Here is an 18,512-nt window from a genome sequence, read left to right on the forward strand (position 1 = left end):
TCTTTCTTATCAGATACATTAAATCGGGGTTACTAGAATTCATAGGAGAACGTTTAACATTTTCTCACCTTATACTTTACAATTGGATGCATTTCTACTTTTACATTCATGGAACGGTTGTCCTATCACGTTTTTCCAGGTTCATCAAAGGCATCTAAAACAGAACAAAAGGTCAAAACGATATAAAAGCAACATTCGAATTAATATATTAAAATAATCTTTGGTAATTAATTCAGAGTCATTTAAAATCTCTTTCTGCTTAGAATGAATAACAAATTACAGAAGTACATTCATATTTTCAGTTTCCTGACTTTATACTAGTTGTAGTAGGATAGTTTGTAAATTAATTTACAAGAAAGCAATGTTTTCATATTAAGAATGTTATCAATAACGGATGTCCTAGAAACAGAAGAAAATAACAAAAAGGGGAGACATATGGATAACCTTGTGTTTAAAGAATATTATATCTGTGACATCAATTATCAGTCTTTCAAGTAAAACAAATTCTAAATATACAGCTTGCTTTCCTTTAAGCTGTTCTACACATTTCCTATCTTTATTTAGAAACTAGTCAGATTTTCGGTGACATTTATTTCTCAGAACAAGCAATGATTCATTATGCAATCATTGCTCATGACCAGAGATTGTAAAGTAGATAAAAAATCACTCGACGAATTTTTAATATCCAAGACAGAAAAGAACGTCGTCTAATAATTTCTGTTATTTTAATTTTTATTTTTTGAGAAAAAAAAAAAATTAATTCATATATTACTATATAAAAATTTCTGTATTCCTATATTCCTATATAAAAAAGCAGAGCTGCTCTGTTTGTGAATCTCAATGAGATAAATCGTAAATCAAACAGGATTGTCTTAATATCAACATTTTTTTATTTAATTTATTTAAAAGTATTTCCTTGTTTTATGCTCTGTTCAAGCTTACTTTAGCTAATAATATTTTCGATGTTGTTGTGACGAATGTTATTGTCGGGTAGCGAATTTGGCGTCGTGCCGAGAAAGATCTCAAGGTAACAGTCACATGATATATCTACGATAAACGTTTCTCGAAACTGACCTGAGGATTGTTATTGAGTTCGCTTTTTGCGCGGTGTTTGCGCGGTGTTTGCGCGACTTCATCGCCGCCATGGCAATCTGATCAAAGCCTCGGAAGTTTAATTCGATCGAGAGATAAATAGCAAGGTATACTGATGATTCGTGTGATTTATGCGATTCGAGTTGCGGCGGGTCGTCGGGATTAATGATGCTAGGTGGGGAAAAGAAACTGATCTGCGAACGGTCAGTGATTCTTCACCATGAAGTTGACTGTCGATTTACATCCGGTTTTAAGAACGGTAGCGAATCACGTTGATAACCTCCCGAGCACCGACCAATCGAGGCTTCTCTGCCGAGAGTTGCTAACGCCGCTCGGGGCGGCAGCGGGAGTGGACGAAACAACCGAGGGTCGCGCGACGATCGACGAAGACGACGAACGAAATGCGACAGACGGCAGTCGGTGACGTTTAGGCGGCGCGGTTAGACATACGTGGGCTGTGGTCGAGAAGGACGAACGTCGTCGAGGAGGGTGCTCGCGTGCGATGATCGCCCTGTGACATAGCCACGCACATCCAGTCGATCGTTCGTGCGAGATCAAACGCGGCCGCAGAACGGCGGATTCAGCGAGCGGTGTTAAGTTACGCGATGCACAGGACTAGTGAAACGAGCGCGGCCGCGCGGCGGACTTTGTTAAGCACCGCCGTGACGCGCCACGGTGCTCTTTGCTCCCTGTTCCTGCTGCTGGCCTTGTCCGGCCTTGTGGATTTGGTGAGTTATACGCATAGTGTTCGACGGACGAATATATAATACGTATTATGCGCCGCACGTCTTTTTGCGACGTCTTTCGGTTCTGCATGCGCGCCGCGCGTGCGTCACGTCAACGTTCGTTTTCTCCGTTCTTGTTTCTCCTTCGCGTGCGCGCTCGAGCAACGACCGCACACATTCATCGCCGCGTATACATGCGTCACGCTATACACATCTTCCCGTAGTTTCCGTACCTGTCTGCACGTTGTCCACACCCCAGCGAAGTAGAATCGACGGCGCTTACGCGCCGTGTGACGTCACCTCGGGTGATCGCCGAGAAAGCCTATAACTACGTTTCCCGTTTTCTGCGAAAAACTTTACGCCGTTGAACTCATCCCCTTCCAGTCCGCGAGCTCGAAAGAATCTCTTGAAAAAAAAACCTGGCTTCAGCTTATACGGAGATAATAATTATGTTGTTATCGTTGTAAACTTGCATTTTCTTTTTATTTTATTTTATTAAGAATGTCATTGCGTCATCGAAGAAAATGTACAATTGCAATAATCATGTGTCAATAAGAATAATAATAAAGTAACGTGACGATAATAATAATAATCTGTTCTCGCGATTATCATAATAAATTATCTAATCACGTATCGCGAGTAGCCTATCAGCTGAACGTGGATGATAATTTTCGTGTTTGTGGGTCGAGGACGACGAGAGGGAAATATTTTTGACAAGTCGAGTCTATGAATCAACCGACTCGCCTTGGAGATGTCGTCCTCGTGTTGCTGGAACCTTCCATCGAGAAAAATATCCTCGATCTCATTCTCATTTACTTGACGCTGTCGAACGTTTACGTTATGGGAAAAGACCGTAGGGTTAGACCTTTCACATAATTCGCCATTAGTACGTTTATAATGCGAGCGGTGAGAAAAGAAAGTCGAGTTAGTCAGCTAACATGACTAACATAAGTGTTAAATGACATTAGCGGCGATAGTTGCTGACCACTATCGGACAAAGAATGCATCTCGTGTGTTGCAATGCACACACATACACACGCGAGCCATTCGTATCATATAACTATGTTTCTTTTATCGTTGTACATATATGTATCTTTTTTTAAAATAGGCTCTACGTAGCGAGGAACGTTTTGAACGGGGATAATAAAGAGAAACTAAGAAATTAAATATTTATGTTTGGATATTTATCTTGAATTAAAGAAACTGATACGAAATTATTTGCTTTCCAAATGTAATAGAAGACCAAGACTGTGACATGTATTAAGCGAAAAAAAGATAGAAAAAAGAATTTATTATTTTATTAATTTTTATACTTGTTAATTCAGTATATATTCTATATATTATTGTATAAGATACATGCTTACAATTAGCACATCGTGCGTGTTATATTTCTAAGAAATAATTCTCACGCGTGTCGTTATTATGATTTCTTGACAATTGCCTGCTCTTTGAAGAGTCCACAAGCGCGGCTAGAAACAAAATAATTTTTTATACTAGTGTTCCGCTTTAAAAAAAAATTTTTTTTTTCTCGCGACACAGTGCGACTGAAAACTCGTGGTATTTCCAGATGAATGTGTACGATCGAATTACGTATGCATATAATTACCGCACAATATATGCATTTAATTAATAAAAACTTTCGTAACTATAATACGGATACGTGCCTTCTAACGTTTCTCACATGTCATACAGATATCTTGTTAATTAAATCTCTGCGGAAGTTAAATTATGCGACGTAATTTACGACCAGAGTTTATAATCAATGGAAACTTTTTTAGTCAGGTTGTTAAAGTCGAGAATAAAATTGTAAGCTGGTGGGTTTTTTCTTTTGGAGGGGAGGGAGGTTTTTTGTGCATATTTTATCACTAATCGTTTATAACAACGGTTAAAGACGTTCTACAGATTCGTGTCGGGCATAATCCAAAGTATAACGCCCATTGCGTGACTTATAACTCCTTGTAGACGAATGACTCATGCGAAGAACTGATACTAAACGTCGTTTCTCGTGTGATATCTCTCATCTGTCGCAACAATGACATAAATGAAATTTTTTTGAGAAAATGAGTTAAATAATGTTAATTAATTTAATTTTAAAAAATTTACAATTTAATTACATTTAAAATAGAATTATATTGAATTTAATCTGTTTGGAAATAAATTAATAATTTTATTTTATTTTTAAATATAAGTTTTATGTAGTAACTAATTGTTTCTTTCTCTCTCTCTCTCTCTCTCTCTTGATAATATATTATTTTATTTATTGCAAATATAATATGTTTTTGGTGTAAACGTAAAAATAATTTAAAGTAATTGAACAATATTATCTCACACCCATTGTTAATTAAACACGTGGGAATGTCTTTCGTGACAAGAAATTAAATCTTCATTCCTTTGTTAGAGTTCTTTATTTAATATTGTATTTTATATTAGGCGAATTAAATCATTAATTCAGCTCATTGACTCAAATAAATCTCATCAGACTTTAATACGCAGGTCATGAAGAACTCAATTAGGATATGCATTATGTAATACCTATGTACTCTATACACATTTTATATGTGATTGCAGTCAGTGAAATTTCTCAAACATCAAATGACAATGTTCAATTTATTATAATATAAGTATTAATATATAACTCGCTGAAAACCTTTTATATTAAATGTATAATTCAGTTTTTTAACATTTTAAGAAACTTTGAAAAAAAAATTTTAATTCCAACAAAAAAAAAATAATATATAAAATCTAATTCTCATTATTCCCACAGGCTGTCAGCGAAGAAAATGGCCATTGTATATGGTATGGAGAATGTTACACAGATCCACTTATGCACAAGAAGAATTGCCTTTACGATGGGTCTGCGAAACCGTTGAATTCTGAGGGGCAAAAATTATTGGCTAAGCATTGTCCACATTTACTAGTGGACAATGGCAAAGGCATTAACACTTGCTGTGATACGAACCAACTTATCACGTTAGATTCAAATATCAAACTTGCATCAAATTTTCTAAAAAGATGTCCTAGTTGTTTAGACAATTTAGTGAAACATTTCTGCGATTTTACATGCAGCACTAACCAAAGCAAGTTCATCAATATCACGGCGAAAGGCGAAGCAAATAGTAATTATCACATTTTATTCGATATATTAAAAGCTAAATATCGTATAATGTTTTAATACATACGTTTCGTTGTTTTTTATCTTTATTTTCAGGTATAGAATATATTGATGGGATAGATGTATATATAACGAACAAGTATCTTGATGGAACGTTTAACTCGTGCAATAAAGTGTCAGTGCCGAGTACGGGACAGTTGGCGTTAGATTTGATGTGCGGAGAGTGGGGTGCAAGTAGATGTACTCCTTTAAAATGGTTCCATTTTATGGGTGACGCGGCGAACAATGTTTATGTTCCTTTCCAAATCACATACGTGAATACTGATAATCCTGTCGGTTTATTCGTGCCGATGGATCCTCCAATTACACCATGCAGCAAAGCACTAAACGTTAGTTTACATTTTTAGAAAAAAAAAAAAAATATATATATATATAAACTTCGTTGATAGAGTAAAACTTTAGTAAAATAATTAAGGTGGATTTGCTTACTGTACATATTCTTTTCCGTAAGATTTTTTATTGACAAATTACACTTTTTTTTCTACTTTAAAATGCAATACTGTAAAAAGAAAAAAATGATTATATTCTTCTGAATAACTTGTGTACGTTCATACTTTTTATTAGCTTGCAATTAAATAGTAATGTAAGCAATCAAGAATAATAGGTTCTCAATTGCTAATGCAATATTCATTAGTTAAGATTAAATAGTTATTTGTTTTATTTCAATGTAAGATATATTATTTAATATTATTTACTGCTTCTAGAAGCATTTTGTTAAATATTTTGCTTTTAGCGAAGTTAGTTCTTATTATTTAGTAAATAACATAATTACCAAGAATATAAATTAGGTTTTTTAATAAAATAATGAAATAGCAAAATAGAAAATTATATAGTAAGAAAGATGGACTAAAAAGATTTATCTAACTTTTTTATAGAAAAATAGTCCAGCTTGCAGCTGCGTCGATTGTGAACAAAGTTGTCCAGTGGCACCACCGATGCCTCCACTACCAAAACCATTCTCAATATTCGGCTACGATGGTTATGAAGTGATAATGACAATTATTTTTATATGCGGTACCTGCCTTTTCCTTCTGTTAATGATGTGCTTCAGTCATAGAAAGCGTATAGGTAAGAAATTTAACTTTGTCTATATATTAAAAATGCATATTCTTCAAATATATATACTTGCATAGAAAGGTTCATTATGATCTTAGTATTTAAATATTAAAAGATAAAATGAACCAACCTATGTAAATAATCATTTACAAACATATACAGAAAATTGCAGCAAGTTGTGGAAATGGAAAATGCATTGTGTTTTTTTTTTTTTGAATCAAAGCTATTTTTTAAATTATATTTTGCTTATAGTTAGTTTATTTTTGACATTTTATTGAATATATTAGTGACTAATTGTAGTTAACGTGTGTTATTATTATTAATCACTTCTAAATAAGTATATCAAGTGTGGAGATAAAATAAGGAGTTAATTACGTGATTAATTTATTCTAATAATTTTTGAATATATTTTATTGCTACTGTTTGGTTTTTTGGTTTTGGTGAAATCTTGCACCTTGTTTATTTTATTGAAAAAATTCGAATGAGGCATGCATAATAACACTGGTATCGTTATTTTTTATTTTATATAAATACGTTAAAGAACAAACATTATTTTTGTGAGAAGTGTCAAGAGAATTGGCAATTGTTATTATAATTATACACATATAGGTTTTTTACCAATTAACAGACAAGTCATTTCTGTTCACAAACGAACTGTATAAAATCTATAAAATATCAATTACTCAACCATTGGTTTCAAAGAAAATCTCTCAAAATAACCTTTTATAATGAATGTATTATATGTATATCATTTACTTTGATTTATTTCATATTTGCTGCAGAATTTCGTATACGTAATGATAATTTTAGAAGTGTTATTATTAATACTTGCACTAACTTCATTTTTTCGTTACTTCATAAATTAATATATGTGTAATGGTTTATATCATGGTTATTATGGTCATTAAAATTATATTAAAAGAGAGTGACTTAAATAATTTTTGTCGTGTGTGGAAATAAGTTTCTATTTTGCCGTGTTAACTATATTTGAAACATGTACGACTCCTATTTCAATGTACATTATAAAATACTTATGTACATCTTATAAATATAAAATAAGTACGAACTATAGATTGTGTATGTATGGTGTGCGCATATGTATAGTTGCACGAGGAGAGGAGGTAGGAAGACAGGTGGGTAGACGGCTAGCTGCCGGATTACACCACCCAGGAGATGGTGCTCGTATTGCCCTTGCTGCTGACCAAGAAGACAGTCCACTTCAGTCTAAGCGTTCTAGTAGGTTTTTTCGATTCTAAAAGTTACGTTTGATGTATTTGTCATTGCTGTTACAGCTTCTTTGTTGCTTCCCAGCTTTTGTGTCTTTCGCTTTATTTTCAGCCCTTGCAGATTACACCTGCCAGGATGTCCACTTGCGCATTAGGCAAAATTTTCGTTAATTTTTATAATTATCTATCCACTTTTCGTTTTATTGAATGTTTTACATAGCTCTACATAACTTCTTACGTCTCTTTTGCAACGCAGTAATGTATATTTATGACGAATTAAGACATTTAACTACTGCACTAAAAATCTAAATGTTTAAAAACAATGCTTGCAAGAAGTTTGCATTTTATATAACTAGTAAACAATTTATAAGCTTTACGATATGTATTTCCATGCTACATTACATTGCATAATCTCATTATAATTTGCGGATAATTAGTAATCTATTTTTTATGAGTATGCGTCGTTAAACATTTTTCAAGTCTTATAAGGAAATAATTTTCAAAAATTCGTATCTTTTTGCTCACAAAAATTGTGTTATACAATTAAATATTTTATATTTTTTGTTTTAATGTTACGTTAAAATTTTTTTTTTTATAATACTCAATATGTTGCATGTTTGTCATGTGTATGTGATAGGAAGCACTGCTTTGGATAGTCATTTAGAAGATAACTGAAATGTGTTTATGAACTTGATAAGAATTCTTCGTAAATAATTAATTGTAAAATAACTTTAAAAATAATTTTACATAAAATGCAAAAAAAAAAAAAAATTATTTTAATTTTATATACGTATACATATATAAATATACATACACATACATATATGTATATGAGATCTTACGTTTACCCGTCTCTTTAATTTTTCGATTATCTTAATTATTACTAGCTATTTCTGTTTTGTCTCAACTATTTCCTATTTAAAACTGATATTAAGTTTATTTTTATTAAAAAAATGATATAAAGAGATAGTACTCTTTATTATTATAATCTTATAAAGTTCATTTATTTTAGGTTTTAACATTTTTTTGGATGAATATTTTTATTGTATATAAGAAATTGGCTACTTGTGACGTTATTATGTTTATTATAAGTGATAGAACGTTAATTGTTTACAGCACGTGCACTCAAGATTGTTTAAACTGTATAGTGGCGCTTAATTGGAAAAATTTATTATTCTTTGTGTAAATGTTTTTAGGTGTTATATCCACTGATGAATTGCCAGCTGAATTTGATCAAGAAGAATCAACGTTTATTGAGAAACTTGGAGCAAATACCGATAAATTTTTACAAGAATTTTTTTGCAAATGGGGAACATGTAAGTAAAATAATTTATATTACGTATTTTACAATATAGTTTACACAAAATTAAATTACTGTACTCTACATTTGCATATAATGTCTAATAATCTTTTCTAGTTTGCGCTTCTCGACCTTGGTTAATTCTCTTTCTTGGCTTCTTATTGATTATTGCCTTGGGACATGGCATAAAATATATGCAAGTTATTACCGATCCTGTGCAATTATGGGCATCCCCACATTCTCGATCACGTGTAGAAAGGGAATATTTTGATAAACACTTTGAACCTTTTTATCGAAATGAACAAATTATTATCACTTCTGTTGGTTTACCAAAAGTATGTATTACAGAAATATATTACTTATTTTCGTATAGAATAAATTATATTCTTTTAATACATACTCGTCATTTAAAGCACAAAAATAGTCACTGTAATTATTATATAGATATTATATAATTATTTAATGTTACAGATTATACACAACACCTCTAATGGCCCAATTGTATTTGGTCCTGTATTTAATGACACTTTTCTAAAAACAATCTTTGAATTACAAGAAGGAATTAAAAATATAATTAGTCCCAATAATTATACATTAGCAGATATATGTTTTGCACCTTTAACTGGGCCATTCACCGGTCCGACGACTGTTTCGCAATGCACTATTCAAAGTGTTTGGGGTTATTGGCAAGATAGTATAAAAAAGTTTGAAGATTCAGAAGAAGATGGAAATTACACTGTGAATTATTTGGATCACTTTAGAGTATGCTCACAGTAAGTAATTTAAAAAAAATTAATACTTATGTATACAAAAAATATTACATTTATATATTTTTCTTTTAGAAATGCATATAATCCTGAATGCCTCGCACCTTACGGTGGTCCTGTAGAGCCAGCAATTGCAGTTGGTGGATTTTTATCTCCAGGACAAGATCTTCATAATCCACCATATGAAAAAGCAACTGCTATAATCCTTACTTTTCTCGTAAACAATTATCACAATAAAGCTAAATTATTACCTGCTATGGAATGGGAAGAGAGGTAAAATTATGCGAGTTTTTTAATCAAATAAAATTATTGTAAAGATTGTATTTCATATATATTCAATTTTTAGCTATGTTAACTTTATGAAAAATTGGACGGCAACAAGAAAACCGGCATTTATGGATATAGCGTTTACATCTGAACGTTCAATTGAGGATGAATTAAACCGTGAATCTCAATCGGACATTGTAACCATCCTGGTATCATATATTATTATGTTTGGATATATTGCGGTGTCTCTTGGTCAAATTAGATCATGCACCCGTCTTTTGGTAAGATTTTTACTTGCTTTTTTGTGCATTAAAAAAAATATTACTATTTTAATATGTAATTTATTTATTATATTTCAGCACGATTCTAAAATAACTCTTGGACTTGGAGGTGTACTTATAGTGTTGGCATCTGTAATCTGTTCGGTTGGATTATTTGGTTTTATTGGTATACCAGCTACACTGATCATTATCGAGGTTATTCCATTTTTGGTATTGGCTGTCGGAGTAGATAATATTTTTATTCTTGTACAAACTCATCAAAGGGAGGGTAGACGCCCAAATGAATCGATCCCGGAACATATCGGTCGTACATTGGGTCAAGTTGGTCCTAGTATGTTGCTCACAAGTGTATCGGAAAGCTGTTGCTTTTTCCTTGGTATGTATTGATATACTTCAATCGATAACAAGGTACTAATTAATAAGCTATTACAATGATATATCTCTTTTGTTGTTTATAGGCAGTCTTTCTGATATGCCTGCCGTGAAAGCATTCGCTCTCTATGCTGGAATGGCATTATTAATAGACTTCATATTGCAAATCACATGTTTTGTCAGTCTTTTAGCACTTGACACAATTCGACATACGGTATGTTTTGTGTAAAAAAAATTTATATTAATTATTTTTATTCTATTCTATATAAAATACATTTTTTTTTTATTGCAGAATAACAGATTAGATGTATTTTGCTTTATTCGCTCTAAACGTGATGATGGAGAAGAAGTGGTAGATGGAATACTATATAAAATTTTCAAAGTTGTATACGTCCCGTTATTACTCCAAAAATGGGTTCGTACGGTTGTGATGATTGTATTCTTTGGTTGGCTTTGCAGCAGCATTGCTGTAATACCACATATTGAAATTGGTTTAGATCAGGAACTTTCTATGCCCGAAGATAGTTTTGTGCTTAAATATTTCAAGGTATGTATGAGTAATCAATAGAACATATTGAGCTAAATATAAATTATAATAATTTTTTACTTTACTATTATAGTTATAAAAGCACTTAAAAAAATTTTTTTTTCCAGTTCATGAATAGTTACTTATCTATTGGCCCACCAATGTATTTTGTTGTTAAAGACGGCCTAAATTATTCGAATACGAAAACACAGAACTTAGTGTGCGGTGGACAATATTGTAATAGCGATTCAGTATCGACGCAAATATTTACAGCATCTAAACAATCAAATAGGTATTGTGGAAACTTTTTCTTAATTTTAATTTTGTTTTTTACTTTTACTAAAAAATATTTTTAATTTTTATTTTAGAACTTATATAGCTAAGCCTGCTTCATCTTGGGTAGATGATTATTTTGATTGGTCAGGATTGTCAGGTTGCTGCAGATATTTTCCTACGAACAGTTCATTCTGTCCGCATACCGGTATGTATTCTTTAAAACATTGATGTTAATAATTCAATTTCTATATTCTATTTTAATCTTTTTTTTTTTTTAATATATATTTTAGCTCGGCGTTGTTCTCTTTGCAATATTACGTTAAATGAGTACAACAGACCAATACCGACTGATTTCGACAAATATGTGTCGTTCTTCCTCCAAGACAACCCCGATGAAACATGTGCTAAAGGAGGTCATGCAGCTTACGGACATGGTGTGAATTACATTACCAATCCTAACACGGGAATGTCAACAGTTGGCGCTTCATATTTCATGGCTTATCACACTATTCTTAAATCGTCAGCCGATTATTATGAATCGATGAGAGCGGCCAGAGTAGTGGCAGCAAATATTACAGATATGCTGAACTACAATTTGAAAAAATTCGATGAAAACGCTAGTGTAGAAGTTTTCCCCTACAGTGTTTTCTACGTATTTTACGAACAGTATCTGACTATGTGGCCCGACACACTGCAGAGTATAGGAATTTCATTGCTGGCTATATTTGTAGTCACTTTCTTGTTAATGGGATTGGATATCTTCTCCTCACTTGTGGTTATAATTACAATCGCGATGATTGTCGTTAATATTGGTGGTTTGATGTATTGGTGGCATATAACTTTGAACGCTGTATCGCTAGTAAATCTTGTTATGGTAAGTTAATTGTTTCGAGCGCTATAGATTTTAGATTCTATTTTAATATTTTTAATTAAATAAATTTAATGTATAGCAACTTATAAAGATATAACATTTTATGTTGCTTTTGTTACAGGCAGTTGGCATAGCCGTCGAATTTTGCAGTCATCTGGTACATTCCTTCTCTGTGTCAGTTCAAGAAACTAGGGTTGAGAGAGTCGCAGATGCATTAACAAATATGGGGAGTTCAGTATTTAGCGGTATCACTTTGACCAAGTTTGGCGGAATTATTGTGCTGGGCTTTGCAAAAAGCCAAATTTTCCAGGTTAGTATTTGTTTCATTATAACAGTAAATGAAACATTAATTATTTATTAATATTAACTACCAATTATCGTGATCAAAAAACAGTCAAGAATGGAGTTTTGCTGTTTATATTTGAATTAAAATTTTCAGAATTACTTAGCTAAAATATATTTACAGGTATTTTACTTCAGAATGTATTTGGGTATTGTACTATTTGGAGCGGCACATGGTCTCATCTTTTTGCCAGTACTGCTAAGTTATATAGGTAAGAAAGTCATTTATGATTAAAATTATGAACGCACATCAACACGCGCGGGCTTATATATGTATATATTTACAGCACTGCTAAGTATACAATTTTTTATTGGAATATCTAAGTATATGTCAGAAAAGTCTATGTTACATTTTTTGAAGTCTTTTCTGATTTTTATTTATCAAAAATAATTTTTTTTTTTTATTACGCACAACAGAATAAGCTCAATTGCTTGATTTAAAATACAAAATTTAAATAAACAAATTTTTTATATTAAAATATATATCGATCATACATGCATTAACATTTTATGTTGCATGAAGCATATTTTATATAATTTTATACTTTATTACTAAATATACTTTATAGCACAGTCACCGCAATTTTAAACTTTATTAAAATATTTCAGAGTTTGCGAAAGAGAAAATAGTTAAATAATTAATATTGTTTGAACTCACCAGTGTTATATTAATTAATATTTTATTTTCATATCCCTATATGCAATATCTTAAGCTTCTCTCATAATTAATAGCTTTATAAATTCGACAGAGAGTAACAAATTGCATTGAAATACTTCTATGCCGAATTCGTTTACTAACTACGTTTCGTCTTTTTCGTTAAGAAGACTCGCATTCTTTACATGTACTTTTTTTGAGTAATGCGGACTAGCATTATGACCCCTGGTGGTTTTAGGCTCACCCATGAATAAAGAGAAATTGGCGAACCACAAGAGAGCAATTCACGGAAATTTGGACAACGTGCAAGAGACGTCGTTAAATCATCGAGTAAGCAAACATAATTCTCCCACACCCACTACAACTACACCTACGTTCAAAGTGCTTGAATGTGACAGATAGGTATGCAGAGCATCTGAATATATAACAGGAACGTCTACATTTTGATATGTGGTAAAATTTCTTACTATTTTTTTTCTTTTGTGTTCAAAATCTGTCATCGTACGTGTTCGTATTTATTTTGCACTGATAAGACTCGATCTACGTTACCGTAGGTAGTAAGTTTTAAGCCGTAAAAAATCAGCCAATTGTTTTACAAATTCCAAGAGAATTATCCAACGTGATTGATTAATTTCTTACGACTTAAAGCTTACTACGGAAACGTAGATCGAGCCTAAACAAAAGTAAATTGTAGAAGATTATTTTGTATATTGTCAGTTTTGAAATATGATTTGATGTTTATCATTATTTTAACCACATGTAAATATGCATCTAAGAAGTAATTCTTTTTAAATTTAATAATAGATCAGATTTTAATTTAAGTTTGCAAAATTATGGTTTTCTTTTCGTAAACTTATTTTAAAATTACAAAAGTATCAAGCACATTACTTCAATTTTATACATACATACAAACCAAACCAGTAATAATTATAAAAAGTATTAGTTTATATTTGTCTTGTACGTTTTTTTGCTTAATTTACATATATGTATAATATAGCGTTACGCCCGTCAGGCGTGGAAACCTAATCTCCGCGTGCTCGCTCACTTCACGCTTTGCACATACTCACACGGCACTTCTCTCTTACATTGTCACAAATATAGGTTTAATTTTATGTATACTTATATTGGTGTTTTTACGCGTCATGTGTTGATGTCTATCGCTATGTGGTTAATACAATGTGTATATTAATACATAAGAAACATATTGCATTATGTGTTATATTTCTCATAACGTATATGTATATGTTGCGTAGCATATATACAATATAATCTCAAATTGCGAGTTAATCTGTGATCAAATAATTCTTTGTCGAATTACATAATTTAAATTATTAAAAAATAGATTGAGCTTATGCTGCTATAAACTCATTAATTATAACAGGGATATGGAAATCCGAAAATATTATCACTGGTGAAAAAGCAAAGTATAGGATAATATCACATCATTGTGCTTATATTGCAATTTTATCCTTTAGACGAAGTAACAAATTATTTTTATATTTTATCTTAAAACTTTGCTGGTATGTACACACCTTTTTAAAATTAATGTCATTTAAAATAATTGTGCTATGTTGTATAAATACATTTCCTTTGTTGCATCTGACACTTAATTAAAGCAGTAGTAAATTTTTATAAACTTATTAGAATACTTAGTTTTGCATGAATGTTTTATATTTAATAAGTTGCATTTTGTATATGTGTATTGTGTAAAAAAAAAAAAAAATAGAAGTGCATAAACACGTAGAAAATTTTAGTAATGTTATCACACAACAGCATAATCTTAATCATACTAATTTATTGTTGTTACACGGAGTGCGATGGGAGATTACAGTAGATAAAAAGTGGTGACTCGAGATGTTTAAAATATTTCTTTTGCCATTGCAGGCGTGATGTCGCGCCGAGGGCGTAGAAGAGCCCGCGAACTTGCGAGCGGAAGCGAAGCTAGGCGTCACGAACGTGACAAGCCGAATTCTCCTCTACTCCAAAACGACAACCACCAACGCGCGTCCACTTCCTACGCCAGTGTGAACTCCACTGATGTGCTTGATCACCATGTAAAATTCTAACGAAGAATTAACCGTCGCCGATTTAATCGGATACAATTTTTGTACTTAGAACTGAAATCTACTAAATACTTATTTAGTGTCAATAGAATTGTTTACCTCGAACCATCGTAAATCAAGGAAGGGAGTTTTTTTTTTTTTTGTAATAAATTCTCCCTTCCGAAACAGAGAAAGTTTAATACGAATTAATCCTACGTGGTTCTTCGAGACTGGTGAAGATGTCCATCTACGTTCATATCTGGCATTAATATTTTAGTGATAAATGAATTTCTAGGTCTTCGTCATACACATTTTTAGCATATTTATTTCGGGCAAGGCTTTTTTCTTATTTTTTAATTTAATATTATTTTTCACATACTTATTCGAAATTGATATATTTCGCAAATGCGAAGGCTTAAATGTACGTGCTATGGATTTTAGGTAGAATAATTTCTCTAGAACGAAGAATTTTTTTTTCATATTTGTTAAGGAAATCGATAGAGAAGTGGTTATTGTAAATGTGACGGACAAAATGTATTTTCCTCTTTTTAATGCATTTTTCAATTGTGACATGAATCTTTTTTTCTGATATTGATATCCAATTATTTACGCAATTACTTTTACGTAAGTGTGATGTTAAAATATTGATACTGAAAAAATTAATTATTGAATCAAAATTATTTAATATGCAATTTATTTAAGAAGTTAAAACTATAACAATTAATAATTGCTTTAATAATATAAAAAATTGCATACTTTAAAATTTGCGTATTTTTTAAAATCTGTGATCAAATCGGTTATAACTAAATACTTATAACAATCAACTAAAAATTATTCTTATGCCGTCCACAATCAGCATACGTGTTAAGTAAAATATGAAGCCCTATACCATTGATATTGGTATCGCATTAAAAGTGATATCTGTATCAGGATTCAAGTTTTCAAGTCTCGTAATCCTTAAGTTTCATGGTGAGATCGTATCTAAACAACTTAAATTCATATTAAATTCTCTTGCTACATCATTGCATGTGAAACTATCTTTAATTTATAGTGTGAAAATATATCGAGTTTTTCACACTGATTATTTTTATATATAAAAATTGTATGTAAGAAAGAATTAATGAATGTCTAGTAATAATACGAAAAATCGGATTTTATTACATTTATTAATCATTAATCGTGATTATGTGCATTTGAGTGTATATTGTCAGCGTAAATAATATATATGTTACAAATCTGCACCACGTTACTTAAGGATTAAATTTCTGTCGTGAGGTATATAATTATTATCAGTATTGTTATTTAGATTTGAGTGCGTTTTGTTTACTTTTTAAGTAAATCCTACTTTGCCAAGTTCCGAATATATGACAGTTATTAAATTAAGGCAAAGTGTTAGGTTGTTCTCTTGTCGTTAGCTCATTTGTGTAAGTCAATGGAGAACATTATGTCTAAGATTCAAATATCTTTCACGTCGACTTTATTATGCCGGTATTAATACTTTTTCTTGAAAACGTTAGCTAATCACTTTGAGTGACTTCTCTATTATCAGATTATTGAGTGATCAAATATCTAACAAATCACGTAATTTATTTAAAAAATTATTCTTTTATTTCTTTTTGATTGGCTAAATGTTTGCTTTTTCTACATAAATATTCTAAAAAAAATAGCTTTATTTCTGTTTTCAAAGCACTCAGTCTAACAATGTAATACGAGAAGCTAAATAAACCAATTTGTGATTAGAGTTTAATAGATACCAAGAAAACGGGCTGTAAGTCTGCACGCATGGAAGTATAGTATAACGAATTGTACCATATTTCGATATAACAGAAAATATATTTGTCTTTTTCAAGAAAAGGAAAAGTAAAGTATAACATTTGAGAAGTAAAAACCTATAAATGTATGAATATTTGGATGACTGAAAATAAATTAAAGTTTATAAAATATATATAAAGTAGTAAATTACTTTAGCAGAAATACTGCTGCGATTAAGTACGAGAATAATCGTCAAGACAAAGATATTACAATGTTACTAAAAAATAAATACGAAAATTATTTCTTTTACTTTATAGCAATTATGTCGAATGAATTACGTGGGACAACTAATAAAAATTAATTTAGAATCTCGCGTAGTATGGTTCATATATTAATTTTAAAACATTTAAATTCATTATTGCTCTACGCAATAAGATACAAGCACTGCGGAAAAATAACTCTATTTATTTTTAATAATCGAGTTACTCGTATACTATAGTTATATCAACGGAAATTGTGCAAAAAAATTTGATCTTGCGATATCTTTAATAAGCAGAAACCTTAAAACAACGAAATACGAATCTTATCAATTCTGGTAATTGACATGTTTGAATTGTGCTCGTTGTATTTCGAATTATTAAAATTAATTGAGATAAAAACGTATTCAAAATGTGTATTTAAATATATTCTTCTTTGATAAGCTTTGCAATTTCGCATATTTAAGCTGAATGTATTTTAATTCAGAAAAAAATTTGATTATCGGTTGATTATAGGCATAAATTTATTATGATTTAGCCAAATATTTAGAATTATGTACGACCTTTAATAGAAGAAAATGGGATGGTTTATATTACGTTTAATTATTAGGCTCCTAAAAACTGGGTAGATTCGCTAACTTTTTGTCATTAGTACGTGTAAGTTTTCTACATCTATACTATGCAATGCTTTCGCGTCATGTGTCTAACAGATTTTACAACAGTGTCTTATCTGTATTTGATACACAGGAATATAATCTAACAAAAATATCAGCAGACGAATTAATTGCTAGTATTAATATGTTTTTCAACATACCCGCTTACTTTTCGATTGAGAGAATTCTCATCATGGATTTGAGCGTTCGATATAGAACGTATTCTTTTATACTTCGTGCAGTACGTGTAATTACGAAAGAAAGGAACTCACTAGACACACACAAAGTTGTTAATATTTCCTACGTTGTTACTGCGATATATGTATTTGCGTGGAGATGAATGTACGTACTACAACAGTATAAAAGACAAGAAGAGAAATGTTCGTATTAAATGTTATAAATCATGTGTATAAAAATATGTCGTATGTGCAAGTTTATTACATTGTCTGGCAGGCATACGTATGTTCGATATACAGCGATACCTTCGTTAAATTAAATCGTACTGGCCGGTTCGAAGAGTATCGTAAATGATCTTTATACTGCACCATGTATATTATATGACAAAATGCATATCAATAGATGCTTTGATGTAACTGTAAAGTGAAAAAGCGAAAAGTGTAAGCATCAAATTAAATTAAATTAATGTTGTGATGGATAAATGGAAAGTGAGAGATGGGAGAGAACTTAGTAAAATGTCTCCGGTAGCGTGCGAAAAGCATGTGTTGTCATAAATATAAATAAATTTTCTCTTGTTTGTAACATAATTGCATTATGTTAATTCGGTTAATGACATATTTTAGAGAAAACTATATATTGTTTGTCGTTTAATATTTTAACGTCTTGCTATAAAAGAAATATGAACCATTGTTTTATTACAATA

At 31.1% G+C, this 18,512-nt stretch overlaps 1 protein-coding gene across 5 annotated transcripts; it reads left to right on the plus strand.

Annotated features, from left to right (window-relative positions):
• The first annotated feature begins 1,494 nt into the window (after positions 1-1,494).
• On the plus strand, positions 1,495-18,396 carry Npc1a (Niemann-Pick type C-1a). 5 transcript variants are annotated; one of them, XR_011547664.1, is made up of 20 exons: positions 1,496-1,820; positions 4,582-4,933; positions 5,026-5,318; positions 5,865-6,057; positions 7,150-7,281; positions 8,468-8,587; positions 8,689-8,906; positions 9,043-9,344; positions 9,414-9,611; positions 9,685-9,886; positions 9,965-10,262; positions 10,345-10,472; positions 10,551-10,805; positions 10,913-11,076; positions 11,153-11,265; positions 11,351-11,934; positions 12,053-12,241; positions 12,398-12,485; positions 13,167-13,381; positions 14,813-14,951. XR_011547664.1 is itself a non-coding variant. In XM_070674314.1 (20 exons), exons 1-20 carry the CDS (start codon positions 1,698-1,700, stop codon positions 14,816-14,818), a joined length of 4,050 nt encoding a protein of 1,349 aa, XP_070530415.1. In that variant the 5' UTR covers positions 1,496-1,697; the 3' UTR covers positions 14,819-14,953. The 5 variants fall into 5 exon arrangements, 4 of the variants coding, with proteins under 4 accessions (XP_070530416.1, XP_070530415.1, XP_070530414.1 ...); XM_070674314.1 differs by having other exon boundaries at positions 13,167-13,258; positions 14,813-14,953; XM_070674313.1 differs by having other exon boundaries at positions 13,167-13,330.
• Positions 18,397-18,512: the final 116 nt, after the last annotated feature.

The sequence above is a fragment of the Cardiocondyla obscurior genome, linkage group LG02, assembly GCF_019399895.1.
Source record: "Cardiocondyla obscurior isolate alpha-2009 linkage group LG02, Cobs3.1, whole genome shotgun sequence".
NCBI lineage: Eukaryota > Metazoa > Arthropoda > Insecta > Hymenoptera > Formicidae > Cardiocondyla > Cardiocondyla obscurior.

Bases quoted from the DNA above. Each gene is read 5' to 3' on its own strand.
- Npc1a (XM_070674311.1), top strand. From the start codon at position 1,698: ATGCACAGGACTAGTGAAACGAGCGCGGCCGCGCGGCGGACTTTGTTA. The intron at 7,282-8,467 runs GTAGGTTTTTTC...AAATGTTTTTAG, and splicing joins ACTTCAGTCTAAGCGTTCTA to GTGTTATATCCACTGATGAA. The intron at 9,887-9,964 runs GTAAGATTTTTA...ATTATATTTCAG, and splicing joins GATCATGCACCCGTCTTTTG to CACGATTCTAAAATAACTCT.